Here is a 16,450-nt window from a genome sequence, read left to right as displayed (position 1 = left end):
GAGACAATTAACACCTCCTTAACCTGGGGTTACCCCTATCTCTGGATCGGCAAAGACTTAATTACCTGCAAATGCTTGCATTCAAAGCATTGTCTTGCACCTTTGACTTTGTCTATATATATATATGTTTCTGGAACCCACCTCTTCATTCACCTGAGGAAGGAGCAGTGCTCCAAAAGCTAGTGATTTGAAACAAACCTGTTGGACTTTAACCTGATGTTGTAAGACTTCTTACTGTAATTAAAAGAAAGTCTACTGTTCCTTGAACTTGTATTGGACTTCATCGGTACAGTGTAGGAGGCTGAGAACAGAGAGGACATTGCTTAGTTTAGAATATTAGATTCTGCTTTGGCAGCCTTGCTTTTGGAAAGCTGTCAAAACAATGGGAGAGATACAGACAAGCTTTACTCATATCCTGCAATAGACGAGAGGACTTTGTTAAGAGGAGAGGCTCGCGAAAGTGGGGTTCCATTCAGTAGTGATACATTTTGATTAAGCAAGTAGCTTTCTATTAATCTGATCAAAATGCATTACAGTTGTGTGAGTCAGTCACTAAAGAGCTGCATTGTGTTTAAGTAAACCCCATAACCTTTATATTATATTGGCTTTTTGTTCACTGATATTTTCTCCTTTTGTCATTCTGACTCTCTGATTGAAGGAGGATTCCATAAGGATTGGTTGAAAAAGGTCAGGAAAGGCACAATTCAATAGCAGGATTTACTATCCTGGTGTTCAGTAATGTTAGATTAGGTTGTAGGCTGCTTCCCACAAACAAACCATTTGTCGTTGAGAAAAACCCAGAGAAGATCTTTTGGTTTTTTTAATAATAATATTTTATTAAGGTATTTGAAAATTTTTATAACAGTAACAAAAACAATGACATCAACATGGTAAAATAAACATTCCCCCCCCCCCAGCCCAATCTTCACACACCTCAACCACACAACAACAATCCCCCCCCCCCCCCTCTCCTTGGAATACTGCACCTGCTGACGTTTTTAATTTTCCCCGAGAAAGTCTACGAACGGCTGCCACCTCTGGGTGAACCCTAACATTGACCCTCTTAAGGCAAACTTTATTTTCTCGAGACTGAGAAACCCAGCCATGTCACTAACCCGGGTCTCTGCTCCCAGGGGCTTTGAGTCCCTCCACATTAACAAGATCCGTCTCCGGGCTACCAGGGAGGCAAAGGCCAGGACATCGGCCTCTTTCACCCCCTGAACTCCCGGATCTTCCGACACTCCAAAGATCGCTACCTCCGGACTCGTGTTTTCAGCACCGTGGACATTGCCTTAGCAAAACCCTGCACGGGGCAGCACGGTAGCATTGTGGATAGCACAATCGCTTCACAGCTCCAGGGACCCAGGTTTGATTCCGGCTTGGGTCACTGTCTGTACGGAGTCTGCACATCCTCCCCGTGTGCGCGTGGGTTTCCTCCGGGTGCTCCGGTTTCCTCCCACAGTCCAAAGATGTGCAAGTTAGGTGGATTGGACATGATAAATTGCCCTTGGTGTCCAAAATTGCCCTTAGTGTTGGGTGGGATTACTGGGTTGTGGGGATAGGGTGGAGGTGTTAACCGTGGGTAGGGTGCTCTTTCCAGGAGCCGGTGCAGACTCGATGGGCCAAATGGCCTCCTTCTGCACTGTAAATTCTATGATCTAAAAAACCCTCTAAGCTTCGGGCATGCCCAAAACATTTGGACATGATTTGCTGGGTTTCCCACGCATCTCGCACACCTATCCTCGACCCCAAAAAACTTGCTCATCCTAGCCACTGTCATGTGTGCCCGGTGGACTACCTTAAATTGTATCAGGCTAAGCCTGGCGCACAATGAAGAGGTATTAACCCTGCTTAGGGCATCCGCCCATAGACCCGCCTCTATCTCTCCTCCTAGCTCGTCCTTCCACTTGCCCTTAAGCTCCTCCACCGGAGTTTCCTCCGCCTCCAAAAGCTCCTGGTAAATATCTGATACCTTCCCCTCTCCCACCCAGGTACTGGAAACTACTGTATCCTGTATCCCCCATGGCGGCAGCAGCGGAAAGGCCGGCACCTGTTTTCTCAGGAAGTCGCGCACTTGCAAATACCTAAAACCATTCTCTGCTGGCAATTTAAGTTTATTCTCCAAAGCTTTCAAGCTGGGAAAGCTCCCATCTATAAATAGATCCCCCATCCTAATTCCTGCCCTCGGGCAACTCCGGATTACAATTCAGTTATGATGTTGGCAGCTAGCTAATAATGTGGGCAATTGCCTGGGTGTGTCATAGAATCATAGAATAGAATTCCTACAGTGCGGAAGAAGGTCATTCGGCCCATTCTGCACCAACCCGCTGAAAGAGCACCATACCTAGGCTCATTCCTCTGCCCTATCCCCGTAACTCCACCTAACCTGCACAACTTCGGACACTAAGGGGCAACATTAGCATAACCAATCCACCTAATCTGCACATCTTTGGACATTATTGTCCGATCAGCCTTTCCCAATATTCAGTGAAGTGATGCAAGGAAATATCAGTATTGTTATCAAGTGACACCTTCTCACTCATAACCTACTCCGTTTCAGTTTGGCCAGAATCACTTTGCCCCAAAACTTTCCAGAGCCTCTATCCAGACATAGAGCTGACCGTCCGAGATGAAGGTGGGAGTGACTGCCCTTCACCTCAAGGAAGATTTGACTGTCATCAAAGAGCTCTGGAAAAACTGAGATCAATGGGGTTCAAATGGGAAACTCTCCAGTGACTGGAGTGATAACTGATTGGGAGTACGATGGCCATGTTTGTCAGAGGCCAATAATCTCAGGGCTTAGTCAAGGACAACTTGCATTTTTTTTTTTAATTTAGAGAAACAATTCTTTTTTTTCCAATTAGGGGCCATTTAGTGTGGCCAATCCACCTAACCTGCACATCTTTTTTGGTTGTGGGGGTGAGACCCACGCAAACACAGGAAGAATGTGCAAACTCCACGTGGACAATGACCCAGAGCTGGGATCGAACTCTGGTCCTCAGCGCCGTGAGGCAGCAGTGCTAACCACTGCGCCACCTTGACTTGTATTGATAAATAAATAGCTCTCAAAGTATGCATCCACTCTCCTATACATTTATTTTCATAAGATCAGCTAATTAATGTATTGAAATGAGCTGTAGCTTTCCAGTGTGAGTGAATCTGCTTTTTAGCTCCTTGAGTACTATGTTAAAATTAACAAGGTCTTAGAGAAATACACTTCATTTTCTTCACAAATATATTGTTAAGCATAAAGGAGAGCTTTTGCTCTCCGCTTGATCTGTGATTTACATCCCAGTTGCATTATGTCCAGAGGTTTCTTTTGGAGGTTGTTGTAAGTGATAAATATAATGGAGCACAATTAACAGGCAGTTCCCCCAATTTCCTGCCACAGTGCAACCCATCCCCAGGAAGGACGAGCTTCTTTAAGTTTGTTATTGTATCTGTTTTAGTGAACCCATGTGGCCCATTGAAGCCAGGAATGCAGCCATTGCCAACCACTGTTTCACCTGTGCCATCAACCGAGTAGGGACGGTGAGTAGCAGCTTCTAACTTAACCTTTGACTGTCAATCGGTAAGTGAACGGGGCTTTGGTACACATTACCACTCGGATTTTGTTAGAGGTGTACTGATGCAGTGTCACAAACAAATTTCCCAGAGGACTTGTTGGGATGCATAAATTGAACGGCGTGTGGATAGTGGGTGCTGATCGCTTCTCGGCCTTTTGGCGATGCGCGCGAGGTCAGGTGTAATGCCTGGATCTGGTATGTCTCTCTTGTGGGGACCATGAATTGGATTCAATTTGAATTGTTTTTTGGAGCAGGCAATGAGCAGGATTAGGGTTTTGCCCCTGTCCACACACTGAGCTCTAGCTTTGTAACTCTGATAAAGTAATTTAAAAAAAGATAATGGGTGTTGGGCTGAATCTTGAGGATCATTTTTGAATGAGGATGAAATTTTTAATTCTGCCCTTGGTTGCTAATCTCCTTATTTAATCTTTCTGCACCCCCATTTACATGTGGTGCTTTGAGGAAATGATGATTGAAGGGTGAATAGCTGAACGACTTGAGCCCGATAAACAACTTGCATTATAATGTCTACTTAAATATATATTTTTTAAATGATGCAAGAGTTTATTCAAACAAAAAGAGAAGCCAAGCCCAAGAAGATATTAGGAGTTATGACCAAACTCTTACGAACAACATCTCATCTTCCGGTTAGGCACATAACAGCCTTCTGGTCTCAACATCAACTTCAGATGATTAGCTCTACCCCACCTCCACCCCTTTGTTTTCATTCCATTTCATTTTAACTGTCTTTTACCTTTTATTTCTTTCTTGTTTTTCTTTTTTTTATATATATATATATATATATATATATATATATATATCCCCTATCTTTCCCCCCCTTTGCTTCTCCTTTCTTCTACATCTGTCACAGCTTACCCTCTGATTTTAGTTTCTCTTCTGTTTGGCCTTTCACACCTTCTATTCTCTCTGGGGACTGCCATTATCACCCTTTGCCCTTGGTTTCTGTGGCTTTAGCACTTTTTTCCCTTGGTTTCTGTGGCTATGACTCATCACTCATTCCCTCACCCCACAGTACAAATATCTCCCATTTTCTACGTCTTTTAGCTTTGACAAAGGATCATCTGGACTCGAAACATTGGCTCTTTTCTCTCCCCACAGAGGCTGCCAGACCAGCTGAGTTTTTCCAGCATTTTCTCTTTTGGTTTCAGATTCCAGCATCCGCAGTAATTTGCTTTTATCTTAGGAACATAGGAATATAGGAACAGGAACTCCTCGAATCTGTCCCGCCATTCAATGAGATCATGGCTGATCTGTGATGTAACTCCATGGGCGGGATTCTCCAAGCACTGCGCTGGGCCAGACAATCGCCACAACCCCGCCACGCCGCCCCAAAGCCGGCACACATTCTCCGAGGAGCGGAGAATCGGGGCCATTTGCACCGGTGCGATTGGCGTGGCGCCAGTCGTGGGCCACTGTCCGCAGCCGGGCCGCCGATTCTCCGGCCTTGAAGGGCCAAGCGACCGCGCGGAAACGGCAAAGACCCACCAGCGCCGTCCACATCTGCTCGCAGCCGGCGGGAACTCTGCGCACAGGGCCGGGGGGCGCCCTGTGGGGGGGGTGAGGGGTCTCCTTCATTGGGGGGGGGTCTCCAATGGGGTTTGGCCCACGATCGGGGCCCACCGATTGGCGGGCCAGCCTCTCCAGCCCTGGCCCTATTTGTTACGCGGCCGGCCACTGAATCCCCGTGCCATGTTGTGTCGTGGCTGGCGCATTGAGGAAGTCCCCTGCACATGCGCGGGTTGGCACGGTGCCCAGTTGGCGGCGGGTAGGGAGGCTGGAGGGGCGTCAATCGCTCCTGCGCCGTGGGGGCCAGAATAGGTAGTGCCCGCGCACGTTTCGCGCCGTCGTGAAATGCAACGGCGTTCACGACAGCGCAGACACTCTGCCTCCATTTTGGAGAATCCCGCCCCATACACCTACCTATGGTTCATATCCCTTAATATTGTTGCTCAGTAATACCACCAGCTGAATACTTCCAGCTACAAAGAGGCACACGGCAGGGATGCTCGTTGTGCCCGTTCCTGTTTGCACTAGCAATTGAACCCTTGGCAATAGCCCTGCGGGATGCAAAGAACTGGAATGGTATCCAAAGAGGATATCGAAAGCAAAGAGTTTCACTCTATGCAGATGACCTGCTCCTGTACGTCTCAAAGCCACAGGAAGGACTGAAAGCAATCTTGCAGATCCTGAAAGAGTTCTGAACCTTGTCAGGTTACAAACTGAACCTGAGCAAAAGTGAGGCATTCCCAGTGAACCCAAACGGGGGAGGGTCTGAGCTGGGTGGGCTCCCATTCAAAATAGCCCAAAACGGATTCCAATACCTGGGGATCCGAATAACCAGAGACTGGACACAGATCCACAAGTGGAGTCTGACCAGCCTGGTGGAGGAAGTCAAAAAGGACCTGCAAAGGTGCGACCCACTTCCACTCTCCCTGGCGGAGAGAATGCAGACAACCAAAATGAGCGAGCTGCCGATGTTCCTCTTCCTGTTTAGATCCATTCCGATCTTCATCCCCAAGGCCTTCTTCCAAAATGTAGCCAGCTTAATTATGGTGTTTGTGTTGGGGGGGGGGGGGGGGGGGGGGGGGGGGGGGGGGCAAGAATCCGAGAGTCCCCAAACCAACACTGCAAAGGAGGAAAATTAAGGGAGGCCTGGCACTGCCAAACCTGCAATATTACCTCTGGGCAGCAACAGCGGAAAGAGTGAGGGGATGGGTGCACAAACCCAACTCGGAGTGGGTGGGGATGGAGGAGAACTCCTGCAAGGGAACGACCCTCCAGGCCATAGTCACGGCAGCATCCCCAGCCCCCTCGACAAAATACACATCTAGCCCAGTGGTGGCAGCCACAGAGAAAATGTGGGGCCAACTAAGACAGCACTTTGGGCTTGCCAAGATGGTCCCCATCTGTGGTAACCACAGATTCCCGCCAGCCATGCTAGATGCAACCTTTGACTGGAGACAAAATGGGGGAACGCTGACAATTAGGGACTTCTACATCGGCAACAGACTAGTGACGCTGACTGAACTGACGGAGGAATGGGAACTACCGACAAGACAGGAGATGAGGCACCTACAAATAAAACACTTCCTCTGCAAAGAGACAGTAGGATACCCCTGGGCCCCGGAAACCACACTATTAGAGGACCTGATGAACCCAGACAGTAGGGAAGGGGGACTCTGTGGAAAAATATATGGACAGCTACTGGACAGAGCCCCAACACCACTGGACGAGACCAGTTGGAAATGGGAGGGTGAACTGGGGACAAAAGTGGGGTGGGGACACTGGAGCGAAGTACTGAGCTGGGCCAACTCCACCTCCTCCTGCACAAGGTTCAGACTCGTGCAACTCAAGGTGGTGCACAGAGCACACCTGACCAGAATCCAAATGAACAGGTTCTTCTCGGAGGTGGAGGACAAATGCCAGAGGGGCCCGGCCAACCAAACCCACATGCTGTGGGCTTGACCCAAACTTGCTGAGTTATGGACAGCTTTTTCCGAGGCAATATCCAAGGTTGTGGGGTGAGGGTGAAGCCATGCCAAATCTGGCAACTTCGGGGTATCAGAGCAGCCAGAGCTACACATGGGGAAGAGGGCCGATGCCCTAGCTTTCGCTTCCCCAATCGCACACTGGAGAATCCTGCTCGGCTGCCGATCGGCAGCACCACCCACGGCTGCAGACTGGCTCACTGACCTACTGGAATTTCTCCACCTGGAGAAGATCAAATACACCGTCCGAGGGTCAGAGGAAGGCTTCCTTATTGCATGGGGGCAATTTGTCGGCCTGTTTCAAACCCTGTTCGAGGCCAACAGGGATGGTATGCCGAATCAGACGGCAACAGTTTGTAAATAGAAAAACGTAAGAAAAAGCTTTTTTTGTATTGTATAATAAAGGATACCAAATGAAAATGTAAATAATTTTGAAAATGCCAAGAAAAAGAATTTTAAAATATATATATATTTTGTTCAACAACAATCTATCTCAGATTTAAAATTAACAGCCGTTCTAGCTTCAACTGCTGTTTGAGAGTAAGCGTTCCAACCCTCTACCACCCTTTGCGGGAAGAAAGTCTTCCTAACATTTCTCCTGAACGGTTTGGCCCTAATTTTGAAAACAATGCCCCCTACTTTTAGCATCTCCAACCAGTGGAAATACTTTATCTTTATCTGCCCTGTCTTTCCCTGTTAATATCTTGAATACTTCAATCTGATCACCCCCCCCTTAACCTTCTAAATTCTAGCGAAAACAGGTCTATTTTGAGTATTCTCGCCTCGTAACTCAAGCCCTGTAATCCAGGTATAATTTTTGTAAACCTACGTTGCATCCCCTCCAGGGCCAAAACATCCTTCCTTTCTCAAGGCTTTAGGGAAGGTTTTAAAGCAGGGGTGGGCGAACTTTTCCGTGCAAGGGCCACATTCAGAAATTCACAATTTTAAAGGGCCGTATAGTATATTAAGTAAAATAATTAATATTTTAAATAGCCAAAATGAAAGTTCTTTAAAGAAAAAAAAGCACATTTATTTGAAAAACAAAGTAACTCAGTAAGTAACAGAACAATGTCAATGAGAATGATGCATCTGACTGCAGTCATTTACCAGTTTGTTGAAATCAGGTGTCAAGTTGCTTGTGCTGATCCTCAACACTGACAGAAGCACAGCCTAGCCGAGTCAACGATAAAAACGCGCGTAGTGGGGTGGATGAGTGGGGCTGCCTTATTGGTCCGTTTAGTTGGGTGTGCGACCAATAGGAGTCCAGGTTACAAACAATAATACGGCTTATTGTTTGTAACCTGGACTCCTATTGGTCGCACACCCAACTAAACCGACCAATGAGATAGCCCCACTCATCCACCCCACTACGCGCGTTTTTATGCGGCCAGCCAATGAGGTGCTCGGAATCATAAGCGGCATTTTTGAAAAGCCGCCGGGGATAAGCGCATTTACTTCAGCGGCTTTTCCCCGGCGGCTTTTCAAAAATGCCGGTTATGATTCCGGGCACCTCATTGGCGGGCCGCATAAAAATCTTTGTCGGGCCGCATGCGGCCCGCGGGCCGTAGTTTGCCCACCCCTGTTTTAAAGGAAAGCAGAGTGGTTTTTTGAAGGAATTCCAGGGAGTATTGAGGCCTCCGGTGGATAAAGACACAGCCGCCAATGGATGGGGTGAAGAGTGTCATAGGTGCACAAAGGGCCAGATTGAGTGGGGCACAGAGTTCCGTGAAATAAAGCGTCGGGCTGGAGGAGGTGAAGGAGTTGGTGAGAGGCAAGATCATGCAGAAATTTAAACACAAGCAGTTAAATACTGTTTTGGATCAATTTGAAAAGCTTCTTAAAAATCCATCTTATTGAAACATCATCTGATTAATCAAATACCCATTTCAACCGGCTCACAGGGGTCCTGAACAATAAACTTCATCATGCTTTGTGTGTTTGCTGTAGTTATTACCTGGAAAGGCATCATTTGCAAACAAACTTGGCGCTTCAGCTCTTGTCAGTTAGTGCCTCAGAGAGAGCCAATTCTAATAAACTCTGAGATCAAGGATAAAAGTGGGAAGTAATGAAGTCACTTTTGAAGAAGCTACAATTGGGATTTATTTACAGATAAATTGAAACCAGTGTGCTTCTGTTATTAAATAGAGGGGCCGATCGTCTAGATTTTGATCGTGTAAATTAACCAGCCCGTCAGAAACTTCAGTCTCTGAGATGAATGACATCCTCGACTGTTGAAAATTTTCAAATAAGTATAAATATGGCTGAAAACTGAATAATTGAAATATTTAAGATAAAACTGCAGAAACCCCTCTAGTGCTGATTGTAAAACTGCAGAAACCCCTCCAATGCTGATTGTAAAACTGCAGAAACCCCTCCAGTGCTGATTGTAAAACTGCAGAAACCCCTCCAATGCTGATTGTAAAACTGCAGAAACCCCTCCAGTGCTGATTGTAAAACTGCAGAAACCCCTCCAGTGCTGATTGTAAAACTGCAGAAACCCCTCCAGTGCTGATTGTAAAACTGCAGAAATCCCTCCAGTGCTGATTGTAAAACTGCAGAAACCCCTCCAGTGCTGATTGTAAAACTGCAGAAACCCCTCCAGTGCTGATTGTAAAACTGCAGAAACCCCTCCAGTGCTGATTGTAAAACTGCAGAAACCCCTCCAGTGCTGATTGTAAAACTGCAGAAACCCCTCCAGTGCTGATTGTAAAACTGCAGAAACCCCTCCAGTGCTGATTGTAAAACTGCAGAAACCCCTCCATAACAATGACAAATTTGTATGATTGTCAGTTGGGAGCTGGATTTTTGGGGCAGGAATAATTATGAAGTAACTTCTGCACGCTCTCCTGAAGTCATATAGATTTGATTAAGAAAGGTTTGAGAATCTTTAAGATTAGTCTTTCACTGCTTCAAAGCCTATTTTACCCTCACCAACTCGCCAGGCATCTTCCCAAGTGCAGGCTTGGGAAGTCAATTTCCAAAAAAGGAGTTCATTGCAGTTACATGGGGAGACTGGAGAAGCTGGGATTGTTGAAAAGAGAACAGCAGGCAGGTAGCACGGTGGCGTAGTGGTTAGCACTGCTGCCTCACGGCGCCGAGGTCCCAGGTTCGATCCGGGCTCTGGGTCATTGTCCGTGTGGAGTTTGCACATTCTCACCATGTTTGCGTGGGTTTCGCCCCCACAACCCAACCCAAAGATGTGCAGGGTAGGTGGATTGAAGGGCAGCACGGTGGCGCAGTGGGTTAGCCCTGCTGCCTCACGGCGCCGATGTCCCAGGTTCGATCCCGGCTCTGGGTCACTGTCCGTGTGGAGTTTGCACATTCTCCCCGTGTTTGCGTGGGTTTCGCCCCCACAACCCAAAGATGTGCAGGGTAGGTGGATTGGCCACACTAAATTGCCCCTTAATTAGAAAAAGTGAATTGAGTACTCTATATTTATTTAAAAAAAGAAAAGAGAAGGCCAAGAGGCATTTTGATAGAGGTGTTCAAAATCATGAAGGGTTTGAATAAAGTATATATAGGGAAACTGTTTACAGTGGCTGAAGGGGTGATAACGAGAAGTTACAAATTGCAGGTGATAAGCAAAAGAACGAGCGGCAACAGGAGGAAAAACTTTTACTATTTTGAAAGTATTTTTATTCAGCAAATTATAGCAGTTTTACAATTCACAATAACCCCACAAAACCCCCAACACACCAAAAAAAACACCCCACCAACCCCCCCTCCCTCCACAGTCAACGGTAACCAACTCTCGAAAGTACATGACAAACAAACCCCAACAAATGTAGAATCCATCACTCGTGCCCGCACACACACACACACCCCGCCCGCCCCTTAGAGCAGATTTCACCTTTTCCAGGGTTGAAAACTCCAGCAGGTCCCCCTGCCACGCCGAGGCTGAGGGTGGAGAAGCTGATCTCCACCCCAACAAGAACCGCCTGCGAGCAATCAGCGAGACCTACTCCTGCTTCTAATTCTTGTATTCTTGTGACATTCCCGTGCAATACTAAGGGAGTGCTTTGATGTTGGAGATACCATCTTTCCGGTGATGCATCAAGTCTCCCAGATAAACACTGATGGTTCAATAATATTATTTTGAAGAAGAGCGAGGGAATTCTGCCCACGGTTCTAGCCAATATTTATCCTCAACATCTCTAAAATCGATTATCATATTGTTGTTGTGGGATCTTGCTATGTGCAAACTTGCTGCCACGTTTCCTACATTACAACAGTGACTGCACCTCAAAAGTTCTCTGTTCGGTGCAAAGTGCTATGGGACATCCTGTGGTTGTGAACAATGCTATATAAATGCAATTCTTTTTACTTTAAAAGTGTGATTTCCATGGGACAGTTTAAGGATCCCTTGAACACAATCAGAAAGCTGTTTCCAAGAGGAATAACAAGTCCCCAGAGCCATGAGGATTATTTTACTTCTCTTACTGTGGTTTTCGGAAAGTGTGGGAAGTTTTTGGCTAATTTTTGACCTCGATGCCTTCATCTCGAGAAAGGAATTCGTGACACTGGTCACCCAGCCTATCTGTTCTGTTTCACTTGCAACCCAGGTCCAGAATTTCTTCCACAATGAAACTTCCCCTGAGGGACATTGTCTACAGTAAGCATGGGAACAAGATATTTCCGGGCCCTTGCGTACAATACTTGGCACAGGAATTAACTTCCTACAGCAACTGCACTTCAAACGTACTTCATTGGCTGTAAAGTGTTTTGGGACATGCTGAGGTCATGAAAAGTGGCTATATGAATGCAAGTATTACTTTTATGATTAACATGCCTTCAAGCTAATGTTCCACATCTGAGCTCTTCGATTCAAGAGTTTATGATGAGTATGTTTGGTATGTATCACTGGACCCTAACATCAAGATGGTAAAGACAAGTTCACCTTCTCAAGACAGGTATGGCCTAGCCAGCGATGCCCACACCCCTGAAATAATAAAAAGAACACCATCGGCCAAACGGAATGCCAATGTCCATCGTATAGTTGGTGATGAAGCTGTGAAACTCAAGTCAATATCTTCTGGAAGCTGATATTTAAAGGCCAGAATTAAGTCAAAAATGTTCATCTAGACAGGACCCGGCACCCACCATAACTGGATCTCAGTGATAAGCTGCTGCTGAAGCTTTGTCCCTGTACCTGCTGGAAGCGCTAATCAGGCGAGTGCAGTGTGTGTTCCTGCTGTGATCAGGAGGATGGTCACAATTAACTCTCACTTTCTGGAGAGCTACCTTTCTCACAAGGCACTAATATAGCATTCACAGTGTCTCCTTTCCAGCTGCAGAGGGCTCAATGCTACATTTCCCACTTATCCAACAGCTGACCAGTGGCCACTTTTCTTGAGTCACATTGGGGATCAAAGTAGGTTGAGGTGAAGTCAGACCATGTGGGGGAGTCTTGGTTTGTAATATTTTTTTATTTAGATTACCCAATTATTTTTTCCAATTAAGGGGCAATTTAGTGTGCCCAATCCACCTACTCTGCACATTTTTGGGTTGTGGGGGCGAAACCCACGCAGACACGGGGAGAATGTGCACACTCCACACGGACAGTGACCCAGAGCCGGGATCGAACCTGGGACCTCAGCGCCGTGAGGCAGCTGTGCTAACCACTAGGCCACCGTGCTGCCCTTGGTTTGTAATATAATCTTTATTGACATTGCAATTAAGTTACTGTGAAAAGCCCCGAGTCGCCAGCGCCTGTTCGGGGACACAGAGAGAGAATTCAGAATGTCCAAATTACCTGACAGCACATCTTTCAGGACTTGTGGGAGGAAACCGGATCGCCCGGAGGAAACCCACACAGACACAGGGAGAACATGCAAACTCCACATAGACAGTGACCAAAGCCGGGAATCGAACCTGGGACCCTGGAGCTGTGAAGCAACAGTGCTAAGCACTGTGCTGCCGTGCTGCCCATATGAAGAGAGATTGAGCAGTTTAGGTCCATACTCTCTAGAAGAACGAGGGGAGATCAAATTCAGGTATACATGATGATAAAAGGTTTGGATAGACGTGGAGCGGACACTTCCGCTTATGGGGCATTCTAGAACGAGAGGTCATAGTCTCAGGATAAGAGGTAGCAAATTTAAAACAGAGATAAGGAGAAACTACTTCTCCCAAAGGGTTGCGAATCTGTGGAATTCACTACACCCGAGTGCAGTGGATGACTGGGACAGTGAGTAAATTTAAGGAGGAGTTAGACAGATCTATAATTAGCAATCTTAGAATCCCTACAGTGCAAAAGGAGGCCATTATCCCATCGGGTCTGCACTGACCCTTTCAATGAGCACTCTATCCAAGCCCACTCCCACTATTCCCATAACCCCAAAACGTACCCTGCACATCCCTAGGCATTAAGGGGCAATTTATCATGGCCAATCCCCCTAACCTGCACATCTTTGGGCCTTGGGAGGAAACCAAAGCAACTGGATTAACCCATGCAAGACACTGGGCGGACGTACAAACTCCACACAGACAGTGACCCAAAGCCGGAATTGAACCCGGGTCACTGGCTCTGTGAGGCAGCAGTGCTAACCACTATTAGGTTGAAGGGTTACAGAGAATGGGCAGGATGGTGGAGATTAGACCATGATGAGATCAGCCATGATCGTGTTGAATGGTGGAGCATGTTCGAGAGGCTAAATTGCATACTACTGCAGGGTTTGTATATAGAACTATTCTATCTAATTTCACCATCCAGTTCTTGGTCTGCAGCCCTGTAGGTAACAGCACCTCGAACACAAATCTGTGTTCTTGATTAAAAAGGGAATTGGGAATTATGAAGAGAAGGCAGGAGAATGGGGATGAGGAACATATCAGCCACAATAGAATGGCTGAGCAAACTCGAAGGGCCGAATGGCTAATTCTGCTCCTGTATCTTATGGTTAAATGATACCTGAGCTGGCCAGGTACGTTGTACTCTAGGTACTGTTAGCCTGATTCATTCCCGTAACCTATTGGGGTTAAATCTGTCAGTAGGGGCAGCAGGTAAGATCAGGCAGTCTTTGTCAGATTAGCTGGGGGAGTTCAAAGACAGAGCAAGCACTCTGGGCGCGATTCTCCGCAAATGCGGAGAGTCGTAAAGGCTGCCGTGACACTGGCCGTGTTTCACGGCAGCCTCCGCGCCCCCTCCCCGGTCGGGGCTAGCAGCGGGTCCCCGTGAACCACGGCATCGCAGGCTTAGCGACCGTCGCTAAGCCCGCGCGCCAAGGGTCACGGCGGCTGATGCGCACGATGACGTCAGCCGCGCATGCGCGGATTGGACTGCTGCAACCCGCGCATGCGCGGATGATGTCATCACGCATATGCGTCAAACCCGCGCATGCGCGGGCCGTCATGCCCCTCAGCCGCCCCGCAGACTGATCCTGCGGGGCGGCGGAGGAACAAAGAGTGCGCGAGTTTCGGACCCGCTGCCCGCAATCGGTGCCCACCGATCGCGGGCCAATGCCACCAGCCGTGCCATGGTTGTCGGGAATGGAACTTTGCGGCCGTTTTCACGAACAGTGAGAGTAGGTGTGTTTGCGTTCGTGAAAATGGCCGTAAAGGCCTGGGAACTCGGCCCATCGGATAGGGGAGAATCGCTGTTCGCCGTAAAAAAACGGCGAGCAGCGATTCGTGTCGTGGGGCGGCCGTGGGGGGGAGAGAATAGCGGGAGGTTGGGAAAAATGTCGGGAAGGCCCTCCCGCTATTCTCCGACCCGTCGTGGGGGGCGGAGAATCGCGCCCTCTGTGTTTGGCTGGAGCTTGATTTGAAGACTGTTAATTAATGGGTGTTCAACAACTAATTCAATTGGGTGTAGACTATTCGGCCCCTCGAACCTGCGCCGCCATCAATAAGATCATGACTGACCTGTTTGACTTGGATTGCGCATTCCCATCTACCTCCAATAACCTTTGATTCACTTCCTTCGCAAGAGTCTAACTATCATTGCATTTAAAATATCCAATTACCCTGCTTCCACCGCCTTCTGATGCAGAATCACACAACCCTCTTGAGGAAAGAAAAATCCTCATCTCTGTCCTAAAAGGACGACCCTTAATTTTAAAACCGTACCCCTAGTTCTGGAGTCACTCCAGAGTAAACATCCATCCAGGATCTTGTATATATGCCCCTCACTCTTCTAAACTTCAGTGGCCATCATCCAGAGTGGCTCAGAAGCACCATGACTGACCGGCTGGCCCAGGCCAAAAGGACATGACTGCCCGATCCTGCAGCAGCTGGTGAGCGAGCCAACTCCTGCTGTATTGAGTTACTCTCCAGTGGGTGGCTCAAACTCCCAGATTCAAGTAAGATTCTCCAGCAAACAGCGCTGTTCCCTGAGTGTTATTAGCTGCTACCAGGATGCAGATACATGGGCCTGCAGCTCCCCTCTGTGGTGGAATGTTTTCTGCAGCACTCCCAGCCATCAGCAAAGCCACAGAAAAGTTTTATAAAACTGCTTGTATACAGAGCAATTAATTCTGAGGAGAGCTGTTGACAAGGAACAACGTCAAACCACAGTGTGAAGCAGCAGCACAGAAATTCACAGCCTTAACAAGCTTGAAAGAAAAATCCAGTGGTTTATTTTCTTTATAAAATTAGAGTACCCAATTCTTTTTTTTTAATTAAGAGGCAATTTAGCGTGGCCAATCCACCTACCTTGCACATCTTTGGGTTGTGGGGATGAGACCCACACAGACGCGGGGAGAATGTGCAAACCCCACCAGAGATTGAACCCGGGTCCTCGGCGCCACGAGGCAGCAGTGCTAACCAGTGTGCCACCGTGCCACCCCAAAAATCCAGTGTTGATGGGGATACCAACTCTCCAAGAGTCATTAAAGAGAATTAAAGATGTACCTTCTGGGGAGAGGGGGGGAGGAGTGCTGTGTTGGGGAGGGGGGAGTAGTGTTGCGTTGGGGAGTGGGGGAGGAGTGTTGCGTTGGGGAGTGGGGGAGGAGTGTTGCGTTGGGGAGTGGGGGAGGAGTGTTGCGTTGGGGAGGAGTGTTGCGTTGGGGAGTGGGGGAGGAGTGTTGCGTTGGGGAGTGGGGGGAAGAGTGTTGTGTTGGGGAGTGGGGGAGGAGTGTTGTGTTGGGGAGTGGGGGAGGAGTGTTGCGTTGGGGAGGAGTGTTGCGTTGGGGAGTGGGGAGGAGTGTTGCGTTGGGGAGTGGGGGAGCAGTGTTTCGTTGGGGAGTGGGGGAAGAGTGTTGTGTTGGGGAGTGGGGGAGCAGTGTTTCGTTGGGGAGTGGGGGAAGAGTGTTGTGTTGGGGAGTGGGGGAGGAGTGTTGTGTTGGGGAGTGGGGGAGGAGTGTTGCGTTGGGGAGTGGGGGAGGAGTGTTGCGTTGGGGAGGAGTGTTGCGTTGGGGAGTGGGGGAGGAGTGTTGCGTT

General features: G+C 48.0%; 1 protein-coding gene across 1 annotated transcript in view; it reads left to right on the top strand.

Moving 5' to 3' along the window:
- Positions 1 to 16,450, top strand: part of upb1 (ureidopropionase, beta) — a 188,542-nt gene that overhangs the window by 132,861 nt on the left and 39,231 nt on the right. Inside the window, exon 7 of the mRNA XM_038793997.1 lies at positions 3,450 to 3,531. Within this exon, the coding sequence (XP_038649925.1) occupies positions 3,450 to 3,531 (82 nt within the window). The remainder of the gene's footprint in view (positions 1 to 3,449; positions 3,532 to 16,450) is intronic.

This window comes from Scyliorhinus canicula, chromosome 1, assembly GCF_902713615.1.
Source record: "Scyliorhinus canicula chromosome 1, sScyCan1.1, whole genome shotgun sequence".
Classification (NCBI taxonomy): domain Eukaryota; kingdom Metazoa; phylum Chordata; class Chondrichthyes; order Carcharhiniformes; family Scyliorhinidae; genus Scyliorhinus; species Scyliorhinus canicula.
The sequence above is the reverse complement of the archived record's forward strand: the minus strand, read 5'-3'. Positions and strand labels throughout refer to the sequence as shown.